Source organism: Pinus tabuliformis, chromosome Q (assembly GCF_031772625.1).
Source record: "Pinus tabuliformis cultivar Carrire ecotype Pingquan chromosome Q, CPIR1, whole genome shotgun sequence".
Taxonomy (NCBI): Eukaryota; Viridiplantae; Streptophyta; class Pinopsida; order Pinales; family Pinaceae; genus Pinus; species Pinus tabuliformis.
The window spans coordinates 571517373-571539272 of NC_142296.1; the positions used below are offsets into that span (position 1 = coordinate 571517373).

At 37.8% G+C, this 21900-nt stretch overlaps 1 protein-coding gene across 1 annotated transcript; it reads left to right on the forward strand.

Moving 5' to 3' along the window:
• The first annotated feature begins 8448 nt into the window (after positions 1-8448).
• Positions 8449-8841, forward strand: LOC149220738 (uncharacterized). Its single transcript, XM_089387185.1, has one exon. The coding sequence runs from the start codon at positions 8449-8451 to the stop codon at positions 8839-8841; it is 393 nt and encodes a 130-aa protein (XP_089243311.1).
• The last annotated feature ends 13059 nt before the right edge of the window (positions 8842-21900 follow it).

Genomic DNA, 21900 nt, shown 5'->3' on the forward strand with positions numbered 1-21900 from the left:
AGATTGTGCTAAGAAGTAAAGTTAAATAAGTCACAAATAACTATCATGCTAAGAAGAATCTCACTATCTACATTGCCTTAGATTCTTCAACACTATTAACATCCTAATAGTATTTAACTTAGCTATAGGAGCAAAAGACTCCTCATAATCAATCCCTTCTCTCTGTGAGTACCCTTTGGACACCAATCTAGCTTTATACTTGTCTACACTACCATTTGCTTTGAACTTAGGTTTATATAGCCATTTACAACCTATGGGCTCTTTTCCTTTTGGAAGTTCAACTAATTCCCAGGTTTTATTTTTAATTATAGACTCATACTCTTCTTTCATAGCTAACCTCCATTCATCATACTGATTTGCTTCATTATAATTCATGGGCTCAACAACATTTAAAATACTAGTCATAAGAGCATAATCTTTGTACCTTGCAGGTAAGTGATATTGCCTACCTGATCTCCTTGGTAGCAGAGTTGCCTCAATTCTATCCTCTATGATTTCTTGCTCTCATCTAAGTGGACTTTGACTGCTGAATGTATCCACTTCACCAAATTCCTCTTTTTTCTATTGCTACTATTGTAAATGACTGTATTTGGCTTCATCATTACTGTCATCAATCAGTAAAGGAATGTGCCACTCCTCATAAATTCTGTCCTTATTCCCTTCATTATCATGTTCATGGAAGATAACATCTCTACTCGCAAATACCTTGTGAGTATATGGATTAAACATCTTATATGCTTTGAAATCGGAAAAATACCCTACAAATATGAACTTTATAACGTTAGCATCCAATTTATTCCAATCCTCCTTCGAAATGTGTGAAAAAGCTTTATAACCAAATACTCTTAAGTGATGGACTATAGGTTTAAAACCATATAAAGCCTCAAATGGAGTCTTGAGATCAAGACACCTAGTTGGACTTCTATTCTTTAAGTAAACTGCAGTACTAATAACTTCTACCCAAAAACCATTGGATAGGTTCTTACCTTTCATCATGCTGTGTGCACACTCCACAAAAGTTATTTTCTTTCTTTCTGCAACCCCATTCTATTATGGAGTGTGGGGTACTGTAAATTGTTTTAGTATTCCATGATCTCTACAATATTTGATGAAGTTTCCAAGCCTATATTCTCCCCCTTGATCTGAGCGGAGAATTTTGATGAATTTCCATGTCTTCTTTTCAACCATATTTATAAATTCTTTAAAATATTCGAAATAATAACTTTTTCTTCTAAAAAAGTATACCCAGGAATATCTTGTGCAATCATCAATAAATAGAAAAAATTAATAAGCTCCAGCTAAGGACCTTGTCTGCATGGGTCCAATTATATCAGTATGCACAAGTATGAGTATATCTTTTTTTCTCCTACTTAAGTTAGAGGGAAATTTATCCCTGTGCATTTTTCCAAGTGCACAACCTTCACAATAAATATGTTCATTTCTTAAAATAGGAAGTCTATCAACCATACCTTGTTTCTGTAACAACAATAAGTCATGAATTTTGATGTCTCCAAACCTTTGATGCCAAAGATTATTTGTTGTTTTAGTCGTTGAAGTTAAAGCTTGATGTGGCATGCTTGTAACATTCAACTTAAATAGGCCTCCAACTCATACTCCTGATGCGAACGACTTCTGATGATCTAGCAAATTATTTATAACAAAGTAAGTTTTAAAAATTTATACCTTTTAATTTTGATATGCAATCATGGAGATAGAGATCAAATTCTTTTTAATACCAGGTACATACATGACAGTCTAGATGTGCCTGATATTACCATTAGGCAATATCATAGGAATATATCCATACCATTTAATTTGATATGCTCTTTCATCTCCATGGTATATGTTAGCACCATTGCTGATCTCCTTAAAATTTTCATACCAATGTTTATTACCTGTCATGTGAATGGATGCTCCAGAATCCACAAACCAAGTTTCAGCCTCATCGGTCTTAGCATAAAGAGAAACATCAAACACAAATAATTTAAGATCATGATTATGATCTTTACCTGAAAAATGCCCTGTATGTCTCTTGTGTCTATGTCTGGTCTCATCAATCTTCTTTTTATAACAATCTCTAGCAATATGACGAGTTCTACTACAGTAAAAACACTTAATTTATGAATCATTTCTAGCAGATGAGATAACTTGAAATGGATTTTTCTGAGATGGACCACCACTTTTCTGTCCTCCTCCTGGTTTCCCTTTCAATAACTTTTTCTTCACCACTGATGCTGGATCTGCATTCTGAGGCTTCAAATTCATATACCTCTCTTCTTCCTACATCAAAATCCATGTCAACTATTTAAAGGTGGGAGCTTTCTCCCACACTGCAAGCCTTGTAATGAACATCTGATAATCCTCTTTCATACCATTTAAGGTAATTGTGACAAGATCTGTATTGGACACTTTCTCCCCTATATCGCGCAACTTGTTTCTTAGTTCTTTAGTCCGTGAGATGAATGCAACAACATATTCATTCTCCTCCATTCTAATGGAGAGAATCTTACTCTTCAGAAACAACAAACAATTTGTATTTTTGGTTTCATACAATTCCTTGAGTGTCACCTAATTGTCATTAGCGTTTTTAATTCTCGGATGTGAGGTATTATGCCGTCTTTTACCGACATATTCAACATCACCTTCGCTTTATTTTCCCTCTTTTCCCAATCTTGAACTAATGTAGTTGTAGCACCACCAACTGTAGTTGGATTTACTTCATCTCCATTTGCAATTGTCCAAGCATTGGAACCCTTGAGCAATGTATGCAACTTGAACTTCTATTTGGCGTAATTTGACCCATCAAGCTTATTTCTCTCATTAAGGTACGCCTCTTCAATGTGGTTATTCATTGTGACAAAACTAGTCGATCTACGGATCCACCTGCAAATCCTCTAGAAATTGATCTACTGGTCTAAATATATATCCTCTAGCAATCGACTTGCGGATCTAACTCCAAATCCTCCAAAAGTTGATCTACAGATCAAACTCCAGATCCTCCAACAACGCCGTATTAGGGTGCTACGAATCCAACTCTAGACAAATGGCCTTCAAAAAAATGTTGGACAAGACCACCAACATAGGCACTTCTAGTCTCAGGTCACCTCTAATAGGAAGAAAACAACAACACCCTTTCACCTTACTACAGGTCGCACTGACAAAAAATATCATAAGTTTTCTACATCAATGCGGGTATAGCACTAAAAATAAACATCGATCAACATGACTTCTCCTTATTGGGTTCACACTAATCATGCTATCCATAAAAAATCAGTGTTCTATCACAAAAACAATTGGACCAACGACCAAGGCTCTTAACCACCAAGACTTACACACTCTCCAAACTTAGCCACAAGGGCTCTCAGCCTAGCCACCAAGGCTCACCTCAGACCCAACTTAGCCACCAAGGCTCTCAGTCTAGCCACCAAGGCTCTCAACTCAGCTAACAAGGCTCTCAGTCTAGCCATCAAGGCTCTCAACTCAGCCACCAAGGCTCTCAGTCTAGCCACCAAGTCTCTCAACTCAACTACAAAGGCTCACCAACTCTGATACTAGCAGCTCACAAGTGATCAAGCTACACCTGGAGACTGCCCAAGTAGTACTGCTCTATTTCATTAATCATCAAATCAAAAATATACAAGTTTACATTCAATTTAGGGAGATAAAAACTATCTCTTAGAAAATAGGAACTAACTCTAATATAGGACACGCACACAACCGTGAAACGAACTTTCTCCATTATTTTCAACTCCTTGAAAGCATACAATGTCGTGGCCATGACATATTCTCTAAACGCCAAATATTTCATTTATAAAATCCCTGGGATGCATGAACAAGGGTTCATATTTGACTGATGCAGGAAATTTTGCACTGAGGAGGTGAAGAAGGCGAACATGGGCTAAAAAAATTGGCGAGAAAATCTAGGAACATAAATGATGAGAATCATAATTTCTCAAAACTAGCCTCTAGTGAAAAAGGTTAGCTATACTATTTTAGGTTCAATTTCAAGAAATCAATAAAACTATCTTCACATGCAAAGAAACCATGGTTAAAACTCTATTCGAATTGAAGGAACATTATGCAGGATTTAGGTCAGATAAAGGAAACCATATTTATTGATATAACTTAATTTCTTACTATTAATTGTATGGTCATATTATATTAATTCGATATATATAGCATTAGCTATGATAGAGGTTTAGTTTTGTACTGTTGGAAATTTAACGAGCTTCGATTCATCCTAACTCCCTGATCTATCAAGCGCTAAGAGGGATTGAATCTCTCAAGGTGTAAGCCTCTTTTTTTAGTGCAAAATTTGAGGAAATGTTTGCATCTCAAGATATTTGATTCCTCTTCACGCTTGATAGATTTGGAGTTAAGATGGATATATGTTTGTCTTATATATATATATATATATATATATATATATATTTCTTCTTCACACATTTAAATAAGTTATATTACATAAGAATGCCAATGGAAAAACCATCGGTTGTCAAAATTTGGGGTCTTAGAACATCCAACAATTTTTTTTTTTTTAGTAATTATATTTAATTTTTATTTTATATAATTTCACTTTGTCAAAATATTTATATAATATTACATTAGAACATCTCTTCGCATAGAATATTTACATTATATTTGCTAGGCATATATGTCATTTATAATGTAGAGATGTTAGGACTAAGATGTAAATAGTAGAGCCAACAAAGGTTATCAACAATAACATGTGAAACATCAATGTTAATAATACCTATATAGATCGATCATAACTCGAGATTTTTCAAGCATGGATAGGGATCAAATCTCTCAAGATGCAAACTTCTTTTGAATGCAAAACTTTAGGAAAGGTTCCCATATTGAAATATTTGATTCCTTTTGGCTCTTAGTATATTCAAAGTTAAGATGAATCTATATTTATTTTTAGCAACTATATATATATATATATTTGACATTGAAATATTTTATTTATGATTCACACTCTACACATTAAAATGTTAAAACATGCCCTAATTATATTTGGAAGTAGAAAACATATATCCATAAGATTCTCTATATACAAGACTATATATATATTAAAAAATAAATAAATAAATAAATAAATAAATATATATCTATATATATATATATATATATATATATATTAAAAAATAAATAAATCACCCCTAAAAAAATCTATAAATAAAATATTCTACCTATCTCTCTATCTAATTCATATTAATTTTTTTAACTAATAAAATGTTATATATAATTCATATTAAAAATTGTAACTAATAAAATATTTTATATATAGAGAGAGAGAGTTACATTGAAATACTTTATTTATGATTTACATTATTAATATGTTAATATATGTCTCAAATCATATTTGGAAGTAAAAAACATATATAAATTATTTTTTTAAAATTTTACACATAGACATATATTAATATTATTTTTGTCATTAATATTTAAAATTTCACATGTCAATTTGAAAAATAATTAAATTACAAATCTCTCTAAAACACATATTAATAAAATAAGAATTCAAAATTCATATTAAACTTTTTTAACTTAAAAAAATATAATTAGCATAAAATATGCTTATTTAAGATTTACTTTAAAACATATATCCATAGGTCTTTCTCACTGTAAAAAATGATAAATTGCAAATCCTTAAAAAAAAATTACTCATAGAATTAGAATTCTATCTCTATATATAAATATATAAAATCCTTATTAAAATTTTTTAACTAATAAAATTATATATATAATTTTATAAATAATTTGACATTAAAAACACATTAAAATATTAAAATTTTAATATATGTCCTAATTACATATATTTAGAGAAATGTTATATATAGATTGAAAGAAATAACCATTTGTTTTAACCATTAATATTAATTTTAATTGATTTAAACAAACATTAACCACTTCAAAAAAAACATTTTAATTTAATTATTAAATGATTTTATTAAAATATAACTATTAAATGATTTTATTAGGGCACCTTGTTCTTTTGGCAAGGTGCCCTTCTTATCTTGATAAGAAACTCAAGCTTCTTAAGGATTTCTGCTCTACCATGGGTATGACTGTTAACACTGACAAGACAAAAGTTATGATTATCAAATCCAAGAAGGACACTTACGCTAATTTTATGTATGACAATAATAACTTGGAGGAAGTGTATTCTTACAAGTACCTAGGAATTGATATCCATCACAAGCTTAATTGGGACCATAGCATTGAGAAAATGATTAATGGGGGTGGAAAGCTTATTTTGGTCTTGAAAATAATTGTAAAACAACAAACCTCGTAATGTGGGATAAAAAGAAGTTCCTCTTTGAAACTTTAGTCACTCCTGTTATCTTATATGGCTGTGAGGTTTGGGGTTGCAGCATCTCCAGAGAATCATGGAGAAAGATTGAGCAAATCTAGAAGCGTTTTATAACTTATAACCTGAAAATTAAAAGTAATACACCCTATCCTATTCTCCTTATAGAAGCAGGTCTTTCCCCTATTGAGAGCCTAGCTATGCTTAGGTTTCTGTTGTACAAGCACAAGCTCAACAACATAGACGATCATAGACTTCCTAAGCTAGCTTTAAATTCCAGCCAAAACCACCTAAGGCTCAATCGAGGATGGCATAAAGACACAAGGGCCTGGTTAAACTATTGGGAGATCAACGAGAATGATGCATTGCAAAACATAAGTAACATTAAAGATATTGTTACTTCTAAGTTCAAAGAAAAATTGTGGTGTGAGAAAGATTTAGCGTCCAAAAGAAAATTAAGTTATTATAAGAAGGTCATCAACTCCACCCTTGAAGATCAAAAGTATCTCTCTATTTTAACTAGCTCAAAGAAGAAAATTAATATAGCAAAGATTAGAACGAATTCTCATGAGCTCCATAGTGAAACAGGTCGTTGGGCAGTTCCTAAAACGCCATGGATGGAAAGGATCTGCCATATTTGTGAGAATAGGAGTATCGAAGATGAAAACCACTTCCTATTAGAGTGCCATGCGTACAACCACATTAGATCTCAATTTCACAATCTTTGTTACAATACTGACCTTCCTAGCCTTTTACAATGTCAAAATTATAGTGAGCTCGTGAGGCTTCTCTCCAAGCTTTTTGAACATAGGAATAAAATCTTAAATCAAAATAAATAATTTGTTTATTTAGGTCCGATAGATCATTGTTTGGTCTCAGCGGATGTTAACCACCACCATCATCATCATCATTAAAATCTAAAAAAGATAAGGACAATTATGGAAATAATAATAATATAATTATTATTTCATTTACATTTAACCATTCAGAAGTTGTACAATAACGAACAATTATCAATAAAATTAAAAAAGATATTTTAGAAATATTTCTAAATTGATTTCATAATCAAATTTTTATGATTAACTTCTCTCTTTATATATATATAAATTTAATATATTATATAATATAAATAAAGACTAAATTATGTTAAAGCATAACCATATGCATTTTATTACTTTATTATTATTTAAATATTATAAATTATAATTTATTTTATTTTATTTTTTATCTGTGTTTGGATATATATTTTTTTGCAGGTATAAGTAAATTAAGAGGATTTGAATTTCAAATCTCTTTGCCCATAACAATTCATTTTCACCACTATCCCTAATTAAATTGTTCTAAAAAATACATATACCCCTAAATTCATTTTCACCACTATCCCTAATTAAATTGTTCTAAAAAATACATATACCCCTAAATATAACATATATTGGTTTAAATTTATACAAATACAATATGATTGGCCATTAATTTTGAAAGTAGTGAATCCCACAATAATTGCACGTTCGTAAATAAATCTAAATAGAATGATATTTCAAAATAGATATAAGACCTGAAAGATGAGGCGAAAAGGATGAAATTAACCATAAAATTTTTGTTTTCTCGGACGAAAGCATCAAAAAGATCTCAAAAATCTCAATCGCTAGTCAACAGGGAGGTGGAGGAGGGGTTCATATTTGACTGACACAAGAAATCTGGCAGACATGGGTTCGGAAAAATGATCAGAAAATCTGTTCATTGCTCTGCAAAGATGGTTTAAGAGCCAATCTATGAAGAAATAGACATGCCAAACCCTGGCTATAATATGTCTCCTGGTGACACTGATTTCTCTAACCTTTGGGGATTACTGGGCGGGGGCCTGTTAATCACTGCAAATTTTATTCGCGTGTGTGGAATTTCAGTGCTGGTTTACAAGCTAACAAAGAAGAAAACAAACCTGCGCAGGTCTATCACTCAAGTCTCAAGAACTCATCGCGATTTGCTTCGCGGTTAGGATCTACATGAACCGGTCTGGAAATGTGTATATCATCAACTTGTATACCATCGTAAAAGCAACAGTGGATTTATTTGGACTGATAACGACCATATGGGTTATCTATATCATCCGTTTCAAGCTCAGATCTACATACATGGACGACGTTGACAACTTATCCATATATTATCTTCTCCTTCCCAGTGTGCTCATTGCCCGAGTAACGCATCCCTTTACTCATTCTCGTTTGCCATTTAGTCGTCTGAATAGGGTCATCGTGGCCCTTGTTCCCCATCTGGATGTCCTGTTGGTTCTGCCTCAACTTCGTGTAATGCAAAGCAGAAAGATCGTGGAAGCTTTTACTGCCTTCTATATGTTTGCTCTCGGAGCCGAGAGGTTATTTAAATTTGCATTCTGGCTCATGTTAACCTTGCGGGGCATTATGGATGGCTCCATGACAACTTATTTTGATTTGGGCTTTTTCGTCTTCATTGTCAGACTGTTTAGAGCTTTATATGGGCAGATTTCGTTTCAAGCGGTCAGAGGTTGATGCATATCCCAACCATCTTGATTGAACAATCACCTGTTTGACATAATATATTTGGACTGGTAAGGCCCCATGGAGTTAGAAATTACAATAACAATTGTTTTTGAATTCGTTTCTTAGGGTGTATCTTGACTATTTTAAATACGGTATGGATTGTTCAGATAAGAATCATGCAGTATCTTGAATATAGTATGGATGGTTGGTTGGTTGTACTTGGTTTGCTTTGCTGTGAATATGGTATGGATGGTTAGTTGGTTGTGGTTGGTTTGTTTGCTTTCTCTGGTTATAGGTTTAGTGAATTTATGGTTCTATTTAAAAGAATTTGTCATAGTGTTGATTTTTTATTTTTGAACCATGTGAATATATATTATATTTTTTATTTTCATCAAACAATCATATTTCAAAAATTAAATTAATGTTAGAAGTTACTAATTATTTCTCTATATTTTTAGAATAATAGCTAAGATTGGTTCCTTTGGTTTGGTTTTTATTATTATTATTATTATGTAAAAAAGTTTCTTATGTAACTGCTTTAAAAGTTGTGGATGCATTTAGAAAAAAATATGAGAAGCTTTTGTTTATCCATGTAAGCCTATAGAGGCAATATGAAAAACATAAAACAAATGGAGAGTGCGTTGAATGGTTGGATAATGTACGCCTGGCTATTGTAAATCTCCCTTGAATAATAATAATACCAATTATCATTGCCATGTGGATGTTTCCCTCACAAGGAGGGTTTTACCACGTAAAATACTGTGTCAATTTATGTGTTTGAATGTTCTGCTATCTTGTTTATTTTCCATTATTTTATGCAATTTCAATTTATTTGCATGTTATGCTTTCGTAGCTCAACTCAACAAGTGGTATTAGAACTTTCAAGAAAATTTTGTGTTAATGGCGAAGATGCAAAATGAGAAGTTTCAAATCGAAAAGTTCAATGACAGTAATAGATTTGAGCTATGGAAGGTTAAGATGCAGGATATGTTCGTGCCGTAAGCAGTGGAAACGACATTGCTGGGTAGGGAAAAGAAACTCGTGGGCATGGATAATGACGACTAGGAGGACATGGATGCAAGAGGCCTCAGTGCTATTCATCTGTGATTGACAGATGATGTTATTACATGCCCCAGAGCTAATTTTTTTTGTTTTGTTTTTATTTTCCTATATATACTTACTACGTGTTGACGGTGCAGTGCTGTACCTACCAACATGTCAGGGGATTTCACCAGTAAGAAGTCCCAACTAGACCTCAGACCGTTTGGATTAGGAGTCCCAGCAGTGGGTAGTACATTATCGCCTTCACTGTGATTATGTGTAGAGGTAAGTAAGATGTGTTTATTGGAAGAAAGGGTGTGACCTTGCAGCAAGTCAAGGGAGATGCATGGAAAGGCTTTAACACACGGAAGGGGAGAGGAGTGCGCCCCTTAGAACCCTATAATAGTACGCAACTTGAAAGGGAACACACGAGTTGAAAGACATCACAATATGGAAAGCAGAATAGTTGACAATCCAAAGTGATGAGTTAAACCAACAACACGCTTTGATAAGATTGATACAAACATATACGGAATTGTCCATATATATATGCGAAAGTTACAACTACATACATTATTAGAGTAACCAGAATAGTCAAACTACAATAACAATACATGCATGAAACGTGCTGGCTTTGTTATATTAAAAGAGTGAAAGATCTAATCATACATACAACCATGACAACCACTAGCCCCAATAGTGGAATGTTACAGTCAGTGTTGCCTTCTCCTCCAAAGAGATGTACTTACTCTACATTGTGGAGAAGCCAAGGCTCGTTACAATACACTCCAAGCTTTTTCTAAGTTATATTTATTAGAATATTTCTTCCCAAAATCCATTACAACGAGATATGAGGTTCTATATATAGAAAAGGGTGGGGTGACCCTTGACATTCCCCTTTGTGACCATTGAGCTACTCTCATGACTCTTCAACTTACACATGACTGTTTACATTATATTATTGACATTTGGTCTTTCACTTTACAACATGTTTACAATACATCATACACATGTACCCATGTGAGACAAAAATGGGCTTGAGTAAGCCATACAAGACGTCACTGAGACTCAGACAACTGTGGGAAGCTTAACTCATCGACATCCTGATGTAGGAGCATCCAACTCAACTATTTCATTATATTCTAGTTAACTTAGGGGGTCTTGTGTTTTCAAGGAAGTTGGATTCCTATGTATCAAATTAATGTAATTATTAATGTTTTGAGTGACTAGAATAGGAATTAATTAGATATTGTGAGGATATTTGTAAATGCTCTCGAATGTAGGAGAACATGAGTGATGATGAGTGATTAATGAGGATTGAGAGATTTGAAAATCAATTGTAAATCTTACAATAGAAATTGGTTTCATGGTTTTTGGAACTAGAGAGGATTCTTAGGGATTAGTGGAGTCAAAAGTGGACTTAGAGGATATTCATGATTTAGTTTAACAGATTAAGGATCTAAACCGGAATTGATTAATAGAACCTTTTGTATAAATGCAAGCCTAAAAGGCATAGAGAGAGTCAGTTAGTTAGAGTGAGAATTAGAGTTAAGAGATTAGATAGGGTTTGACTATAAGCATACGGGCAGGAAAGGAAAGGCCACTGACATAGAAGATTAGGACGAGAAGGAATTCATTGTGTAAATATTTATTTATTAATACAGAAGTGCAATTTCTAAGTTTGTGTGGTGTGTATTGAGTAATTGAATTATAAACTGTGTGGATTAGAGTAATTCTGCATAACATAAGTGTAAAGGGAATTCAAAAGGAATCCGAGAGAGAGAACAGTGCTCAGAGGAGTACTGCGATGATCAGACAGTGTTGGAGTCTAATTGAATAACCAAATCAAAGCTTAGGAGTGGTAGCGTTTAAATAATACGCAGAACAAAGTTCAGGAAGGAGTCAAGTGGAAGGGAAATTAAAGATCGAAATCAGTGAAAGGAAGAAGTAATGAAGCAACAATGCACAAGACCCATTGGATCAGTCCGATCCATGAATAGGATTAATGGAAGATGAGCGACAAAGATCTTATCATAGGAGGTTGAGTTAAGAAATGTATGGATCACATCAAGGCACGTGTGGATAGAAGGGTGGAAAATGCGGAGAATAATGGAGGGGTCTTCGTAGGCGGTAAGTAGTATCTCGCGTGGTCTCAAAGCGGTAAACGACATTCTACAATTTCATGTGATTAACCTGAGGGGTTGACACGTAGCTCATGATGGAAAAGGAAAACCACTTTTCTCGCACGCTCTCGACCTAATATTGGTCATGCAAGTATCTGTGTGAGATTGCATGATAACTGTTCGATTGGATGGGTCACATCGACAGTGGAGATTGTCCAGGCTAGTTGGCAAGCAGACAACGCGATAGCCATAGGATTGGACAAGGCAAATCAATGATGGAGATTTAATGCACTAGAGAAAGCATCGATATACGTGCAAAGGTTTGTGGAATGGCAGAAAGGTAATGTTTTAATCATTTAATTAAAGAGAGTTAAACCTTGGGTTATGGAAGGTTTCCCTAAGTATGGAATTTTGGAATTCCTGGAATGTAGTGTGTCATGCAATTTTATTTGCATACTGTGGGTATGCGTGGCTTAGGCTGCATCAAATTTGGTATTAGAGATGAACAAGGAAATTATGCGTGTAAGAATTCTTTGAGAAAACTTAGAACAAAGTTGTGTTTTGAAGGTGTGTATGTAGGCAAGACGAGATCAAATTTTAAATCTGATAAACAATAGGCACATAGAGATAAAATCAAGCAGAATTTGCAGATGTAAAGGAAACAAAGAATAATCCAATCAAAGTGCAGGTGAATGGTAGAACAAGATCATGCAGAGGTCTTGAAGCGGCATAAGAAGGTGAGAATATTGCAGCAACCTAGAGCAAGGAGTGCTCAATTGGTTCTAGAGGAGAGAACCAAAGAGATGCCAAAAGACTGAGCTCAGAGGAGAGAATATTACTGAGGTATCATGTAGCAAGGGGGACTTGTTACTGCAGAGGTTTTGTTGCAGCTCACAGAAATATCATAAAGGCAATTCCATAGAGGGTGTGGGTAGAATTGCTAAGGGATGAAGAAAGCTGGTAAGAATTTTTGAGTGAAAGAAAAGGTGGCCAGAACCTAGTGTTTCATTGTGATTGAAATACAAGAGGACAATTGTGTTCTTAAAAGGTGCAGATGAGTTGAATCCTAGAAAGAGCAGAGAGAAGTGCTCAAAGAGATTCGAGAGAATAGAGAACCAAGTGCTTGCCAAAAGACCAAGTATAAAGGAGAGCTTGGTGAGGTAAGTGGTAGCAGGGAGGACTTGCTGTTGCAGAGGCTTTAATGCAGCCCATAGTAAGTGAGTGAGGAACTCATGAAGATAGAGAAGGAGATGACTACTAATAGTCATAATAGAGATAACAGAGGTTCTGAGGAAGACCACAACTGAAGAAAAGTGAAGAAGGAGGATGCCAAGGCAAATGACAAGTGAATTGGCTAGTGGAAGAACTCAAAGAAGCTGAGTTGAGAATGTAAGTTTCCATTTGTGAAGCAGAATAGGGTGAAGTTCTGGGTGAAGATGAAGACTAGAGATCTGATGAGCCCCAAAAATGGGTAACTTATTGGGATCATTTTGCCTACTGTTCTTCATCAATCCACAATTTTTCATAGATTATGCATGTTTTTTGAGTATGTTTATGTTATTTGAATGAATGAGGGTGGTCACTTTACCAGGGAGGCTAATACGTGGTTATTTCAGGTTTTCTGGACAAATTTTGGAACAAGGCCAAGCAATTATGAGCCAGGTGACAGCGAAGCATGAAGGAACAAGGGTGAGGATTCGTAGGAAGGGTGTCTCTTGCATTAAATGGCCCTTCCTCGAAATCTCCACCCTGAACTCAGAGCTCAGTAGGCCACCAAAACGAATCCTAAAGGCAGTCGAGCAGCTTTGTGAAGAGTGACTATTTACTGGCAGTTTGAACAGCCGAGCCCCTTGAGTTAAGGAGGGCTGCTAGGACCCTCATAGTGCATAAATAGGAAGGCTTCAGCCTTCGTAGTTTACTTTTGGAACTGTTGGTTTTGCACTATAGTGCTATCATTGTCTCAGCTAATTTTTGTAGCTACTGTTGTATAACTTTCTTGTGACATGATTATTTTTGAGTAATGAAGAGCAGCTTTAATTAGCATCAATTCTGAGATTTTCTTAGGAGCCTATATCTCTTGGGGTTGGGCCCAACCCAAGTGCCAAGGCTTCCTTTATGTATTGTTATTTTCTTTTTATGTCTTTGCAAAATAATTTTTGTTAAGTAGATTAAAATATTGCTGGTTACCTAGGTCATTGTTCATGATTAGAAAGGATTTTTATGTTCAGATTGAGTTGATAGGTTATTAACAGGAAATATCTTCAGAAAAATGCCATCAAGCACCTCTGATCTCACCTCTCCCTCAGTGGGATCATGAGCTGGGACAAAGGTGACCTTGCTGCCAACAAAAACACTGTCTTTGCCTCACCATGCAATCATTAGTGTTAGATTCTCATTTGCAGAAGTTGATACCAGTTGTGGTTAAGCATTCAGGTTTATGATTGCTCAGTTTACATAACTATTTCATGTGATTTCATTGCAAATAAACTTCTGTTCATTTCCTTTGTTGTTACTTAGGCCAGATTAGAATAAAGTAGCTAGGTCATTGGTTTTCCAAGTCATTGTTTGTTTAGTTTGAGAAGTAACTTGTAGAGCACTAGCAACACCTCTCCATCTACTCGTACTCCATCAATCCCATCTACTCCATCCCCTAACTCTGGTTCTTGCCTCACATTTGCTATGTTCCCTCACTTTGACCTAGTTTTCATATTTTTGTGCAACATTGCTCCACTCCTCCTTGAACAATTCCAACCATCCTCATCTCTCCCCAGCTCCATCCACCAAGTCCTGGACCTCCTCACACCCTTATCCTACCTCCATACTCGCTCCTCCACCTTTCTCTCTCCATCCACCCTCCAAAATCCCATTTCTGAACATCCTGTAGAAAATACAGAACATCCTATAGAACCCCTGCAGACTTCCTGTAGAAGCTCACGGAAGCGGCTTCTTGATAGCCAAACTTAGTGAAACTCTCTGGAAGGATGCTAGGGACCGCTTAGGCCCTCTTCTAACCTTCCCAACCTCTTGCGAGCATTTCCTCTCGCCAATCCACCTCTACAGTAAAAAACCAGTTAAAGCACATGTGTGACAATTCTGACACTTTACTCAAAAATATAGAAAGAAGTTTTTTTCCAAATTTTACTGTAGAAGTAGCTTAGACACATTCATTTAACCTTCTCAGAAGTCAATGGCATTCCTTTCTGTAGCTTCCATCATTTTTCTTGCACCAATAGGGTTAGTCGGTAAAACTAGGGTTTGCTATGGTTTGTATTTCCTTTCCGCTTTCAGTTTCTTTCTGCAAATAGATTAGCCTCCTTTGAGTTAGCTTCCATCCATCAGTTAGAAATCTTCTTCTCAGAGCTCATAGAAGTTGGCTTAAGCTCCTAGCGGACTTGTGTTAGCTGACCAAGTGATAGCTGTGGCAAGAACTACTACTTGTGCATATAGCACTGTCGCTTCCAAGTTTGCTACGAACTACCGGGTTGATAAGAGTAAAGAAGGGAGTCCCAGGAGTTGCAGCATCATTGCTGCAATACTGGAGCCCACCATCTTTTTGGCACCGTTGCCGGGGAAGCGTCAGAGTATTTGTTATTGCTGCTTTTCATCTATTTTTCTACTCCAACCTTCTGCTAAGTAGTTTATTTCAGTTCCATTCTGCAATTTCATTTCTGCAAAAGTAGATTAGACATTTCCTGCTTTCATAGATTAGCCTTTCAATTCTGCAAGCGTAGAATAGCATTTCATTCCTGCAATTTTATTTCAGCAAAATAGATTAGTTCTTTCCTGCTTTCATTTCAATTTCGCATTTTCATTTCCACAAGATAGATTTTAGTTGGTTGCAATTCCATCTATTTCAGTTTTGCAGGTATAAATAGAAAAAAGCAAAAGCAACCAAAAATCTTTTCATGCCTCGTAGGAATAGAGATAATACCAGAAAATTCCTACCCAACACCCCCACCACATCACTGAGTCACCCTTCTCTCTTATTTGGTGGCAGTGACCCAGAAGAACCTATAGGTGAACCTCCTAAGATATACGAAGATCTTATAACAGAAGAAGAGCAAGAAAACATTCCTTTTGAGACCATGGTTGAAAACAGAAACGGTAGAGAAGATGATGAGAGAATAGAGGGTACCTTCCCCATCCGAGAGACCAACGGGGACATGAAAATGAAAAACATAAGTCCCTCAGCCTTACCTCACTTCCATGGATTGACCACTAAAGACCCTGATACCTTCCTGTTTGAGTTTGTTGTCCTTTTTCGAACTTATGACTATGCAGAAGACGAGCAAAAGTTGAAACTCTTTCCCTCTACCGTCAAGGATGCAGCATTACGTTGGTTCATGGGGTTACCTGGAAATAGTATCACAACCAGATGCAGCAAGCCTTTAACAACAAATACTAGGACTACTGTAGGTCAAAGGAAACAAAGGGAGAAATCTTTCGGATGACCATGGGAAATGATGAGTCTTTAGAAGACTATGAGGAAAGGTTCCAACTTAGATATAAACGGGCCAGGTGCACCCTTGACCCTGAATCTCTAAAGCTGGTTCTACTCCGAGGAGTCCCTGAAGACCTTTTAGATACCCTCCATTTTCTAGCTGGAGGGGACATCTACCAACTACCTTATGAAGACATAAAGACTGTGTTTAGAAACCATTCTAGGGCAGCCTGAAAAAGAGGTAGGGGGAATCCACTTTCAGCTAGTGCTGCCTTCTCCAAGCATGAGTTTGCTAATCAGATGGAAGACCTCAAAAGTGAGGTGAGATAGACCATTGCCATGCAACTTGATACTTTCGGAATCCAACAAAAGAAAGAGGAAGCTGAGAGGGCTTTGGCCGAGGTATGTTTTGTTTGTGAGGAAGACCACCCCACAAACCAATGCCCAACCTTACCCAGATTTAAATCCATGTACCAAGGGATTGAGGCAACCACTGAACCTCTCTACTTCCTCAACCAAAGGAGGCCGCATGGGCCCAGACCTTACCAACAGGGGATGCAAGGGACATCCCAAGCTTATTATAGCCCCAACCAATTTGCTCATATACCTTCTTGGGGCCCCCTTGCTCATCCTTCCTAGTCCGCACCTCCTCCGTGGTCTTATTCATCTCAATACCATACTCAACCCACTGCTCATTCGTTTCACTCACATGTCCAGCCACAACCTCAGTGGAATGCACCTCAACCGGGGTGGAGGCCCTAATACAACTCTCGTCCTGCCATTCTGCCTCCACTACCGGCTCAGCCACAACCATTACCTCCTGCTCCTCCAAGACAACCCCAGATGCCTGCTCAACCGAACCCGAACCCCAACAACAGACAGGCCCAACAGGTATACACTGGGGAGACAACATGCCCTACCTATGCTGTGGAGATCCAGGAGATCAACCTGCGATCTGGGAAGGTCCTTCCAGATCGCCAACCTCCTCCCCTGGAGGACGAGGAAGAGAAACAGGAAAGTGAACCCAAATCCATTCCACCCTTTCCTGAGCGACTAACAGTAACCACACAACCAAACCTAGAGGAGACTGAACTTCTGGGAGAACTTAAACACTTGTGTGTGAAAATACCACTTCTCCAGGCCATAAAAGATGTACCAATATACAACAAATTGATTAAGGAGAAGTGTTTCAGGCACCCAAGCAGGCGAAAGAGAGATGCCTCGACTATCAATGTCATAGGACAACTGTCCGATCTAATGTTGGGGCAAGTAATTTGTCCAAAGTATTTGGACCCTTGGAGTCCTATAGTTGATGTCCACATCAATGGCACCATAATCCCCCATACCTCGATTGATCTAAGGGCTGCTATTAATGTGATGACCAGGGACACCATACTTAAACTCAACGTTCAGAGTTCCTTGAGGAAGACCTCGACAGTCCTACAATTATCAGATCGCTCCATCGTGACTCCCGAAGGGATTGGGGAAGATGTCTTGGTCTTTGTTGACTCTTGGGAGTACCCTGCGGACTTCTTGGTCCTTCAGCCAAAGGCAAAGCTCACTGGATACCCCCTCATTTTGGGAAGGCCATGGTTAGCCACTGCGGATGCTTACACCAGTTGTCGAGCTAGAAGCATGACCATCAAGAGTGGGCCTATGTCCAAACAACTAGTCTTATACCCTCCTGCCCAACCTCTGTTAGAACATGACTTACCACTCTGGTTGGAAGAGGGAGATGAGGATGAGGTCTAATCTGCACCATTGTGCATTATAGAAACCACCAGGGGAGGCCCTCGAACTGAGGATGACTTGATTGAGAATTTGATTCAAAATCCACCTCCCAGTGCACTGTCCTTAGAGGAGTTGGTGGAAGATACCCAAGCCAGTGCTTTAGTGGACCTCTGTGTGACTGATCTGACCTCTCCTAGAGTTAAGAATGTGGAATTTGGCCCCGAAAGAACCTTAAAGATCAGCTCTTCCCTATCTCCCTCCAAGGAGAAGGAGTTGTGTAGCTTACTGAACAATCATCTGGATGCTTTCGCTTGGAGCTATAAGGAGATGAAAGGAGTCCACCCTTCGGTCTGTACCCATCACATTTACATTAAAGAAGATTGTAAACCAGTCAGGCAGCCTCAAAGGAGAATGAATCCAGCCCTTAAAGACATTGTCAAAGAAGAATTGCAAAAATTGTTGGATGTAGGATTCATCTACCCCATCTCCGACACTGAGTGGACCTCACCTCTATTGCTTGTGCCCAAGAAGAACGGGAAATGGAGAATCTGTGTAGATTACTGAGAACTTAACAAAGCCACCAAGAAAGACCATTTCCCTTTGCCTTTCATAGATCAAGTGTTGGATGGATTGGCAGGGAAGAAGTTATTCTCTTTCCTAGATGGGTTCAACGGGTATAATTAGATCCAAATCAGCTAGGAGGACCAAGATAAAACCACCTTCACTTGTCCATGGGGTACCTTTGCCTACCAGGTCCTTCCCTTTGGGCTATGCAATGCTCCTGCTACTTTCTAGAGAGCAGTATAGAGCATATTTTCTGAGTTGGTCCACGATTCGATAGAAATCTATATGGATGACTTTACTCCTTATGGGTCCAACTTCCAAGAAGCATTGACTAACCTGGGAAAAGTCTTAACCAAGTGTATTGAGATGAACCTGTCCCTCAGTCCCAAAAAATGCGAATTCCTGATGACCGAAGGGACTGTGCTAGGTCATACAATTTCTCAGCAAGGATTACAGGTGGATCCTAACAAGATTGCTATCATCCAGAAGGTCCCACCTCCTCAAAAGGTGAGAGATGTTCAGAGTTTCCTAGGCTTAGCAGGATATTATAGAAGATTCATTAAATATTTCAGTAAGCTAGCCTCGCCATTGTTTGGCCTCTTAGGGAAAGATGTTGAGTTCAAATGGACTGACGACTGTCAAGGGGCTCTGGATGAGTTGAAAGATAATCTGGTGTTCGCATCGATCTTAAGAGGTCCAAACTGGGCCCTACCTTTACACATCCACACTGATGCCTCGAAAAAAGCCATAGGGGTGGCCTTAGGATAGGTTGAGGAGAAACTACCATATGCCATATACTTCGTAAGCAAAAACCTGTGCAAGGCAGAGATGAACTATATTGTAACCGAGAAAGAATTCCTGGCTGTAGTCCATTCCCTAAACAAGTTCAGACACTACATCACTGGTTATCAAACATTCGTACACACTGATCATGCTGTGATTATATACTTAATGAATAATCTTGATGTAAATGCTCGTATCATTAGATGGTTACTTTTGTTGCAGCAATTTGATTTTACTATTGTCGACAAGCCTGGTAAGGAAAATGTTGTTGCTGACTTCTTGTCTAGATTGGATTTTCCTGCAGGTGAAGAAGGGATAGTGGATGACAAGATGCTAGATGAACACCTGTTTGCCATCTCAGTACTCTCTCCATGGTTTGCTGATATAGCAAATTACTTGGTCTCAGCACAGTTCCCTCCGCATCTATCCTCAAAGGAGAATAGCAGAATTGTGAGGAAGAGCGCCCCATTCACTTAGATCGGAGGCAACCTGTTCAAACTTGGCCCAGATTAGATCTTGAGGCGTTGTGTTAGGGAGGAGGAAGTTTTTGACATCCTCCTAACCTGTCACGATGGGCCCTGTGGAGGCCACTTTGCAGCAAAAAGGAATGCCTTCAAGATTCTACAGGCAGGCTACTATTGGCCTACTCTTCACCAAGATGTCAGAAGATACATTAGCCAGTGTGACTGATGTTAGAGGATGGGGAAACTGACTCCAAGGGATGAAATGCCTCTCCAACCTCAAGTGACCTTTGAGCCATTTGAGAAGTGGGGCATGGATTTTGTGGGTCCTATCAACCCTCCTTCAAAGCAAAGGTCTTACATCATTGTGTGCATCGATTACCTGACAAAGTGGGAAGAAACAAAGACAATAAAAGTAGCGACAAAAGAAAAGGTGGCTAAGTTTTTAAGGGAAAATATCTTCTACAAGTTTGGTTACCCCAGAGAGTTAGTCACCGATCAAGGAAGCTAGTTCACCTCTAACCTGATTAAAGACTTGCTCGCTCATCACAAGATCAAGCATAGGACTTCTACCCCATATCATCCACAAGCAAATGGGCAGGTGGAAGTCACTAATTGAGCATTGGAAGGGATTTTGACTAATGTGGTGAGTAGCAGCAGAAAGGATTGGGCAGATCGCCTGGTTGAGGCCACCTGGGCCTACAACACCACTTGGAAGACTACAACAGGTTTCACACCTTATGAGCTGGTCTACAGGAAGAAAGCTTTGTTTTCCATAGAGTTCGAGTACAACCCATTGAGGGTAGCAGCTCAGCTGGACTTAGATCTCACCCATGCTCAACGTGGAAGATTGCTGCATCTGAATGGATTAGATGAACACAAAATGCAGGCCCTCCTCCAGTCAGAAGTAGTTCAACTCCAGAGGAAGATATGGCATGACCGGCACCTTAGTGAAAAGAAATTCCAGCCGGGAGATTGGGCATTGCTGTATGACTCAAGATACAAGGATTTCAAAGGGAAGCTGAGGACAAGATGGTTAGGACCATATACAGTGGAAAAATGTAATGACAATGGTTCAGTCCTTATTAGGACCATTGATGAAGAAGCCATCCCCATGCTTGTCAATGGGCATCGATTGAAAATCTACAAGAAACCCCTTTCGAGGCAGGAGTTCATTGAAACTTTGGAAAAATCAGTGCTGGTAGTAGAGCAGGGCTCTGCCTCTATTCTGCCCACACCTTGATCATCAAAAGAAAAAAAGGGAATAGAAAGATCCTTGGGTGAAAACCTCTCTGAGGCGCCCAGGGTAGACAGTGAGGGTGAAAACCTCATGGAGGCGCCCCAACTATCTCTCAAAAATAAAGAAATGGAAAAAATAAAAAGATCCTTGGGTGAAAACCTCTCTGAGGCACGCAGGGCAGACAGTGAGGGTGAAAACCTCAGGGAGGTGCCCCAGTTGTCTCTCAAGAAAAAAGAGAAAAAGAGAAAAAAGAAAGAAAAAAGAGAAGAAAGAAACATGTCTAATCCATGTAAAATTATCGCAGGTTGCAGGGAATACATTGCAGATAAAGAAGGTCATGCAAAACGAGGACAGGGGTCCGTACCAGGCTTCAGGACATCCTTACAGACACTCCCTCCATGGCCACTCACTTTTCCCAAGATTTGATCACATTCGGGTCGAGATTCCACCTCCTATAGGAAGTTCTGGGCTTTCTACAGGAAGTTTTGGGCTTTCTGCAAGAAGTTCTGTAATTCTATAGGAAACATCCTGTAGAGCCTTCATGCGGGACAAATTCGATTTTGGAAGGGGATTTGAAGCTTGGAGTCTGTTGGTTGGGCCTGCAGCCACCCCTCTATTCCATCCATCACCTGTTTCATCTCTTTCCACTGCCATTGCAACCACCTGGTTATGTGTTCCTGCACA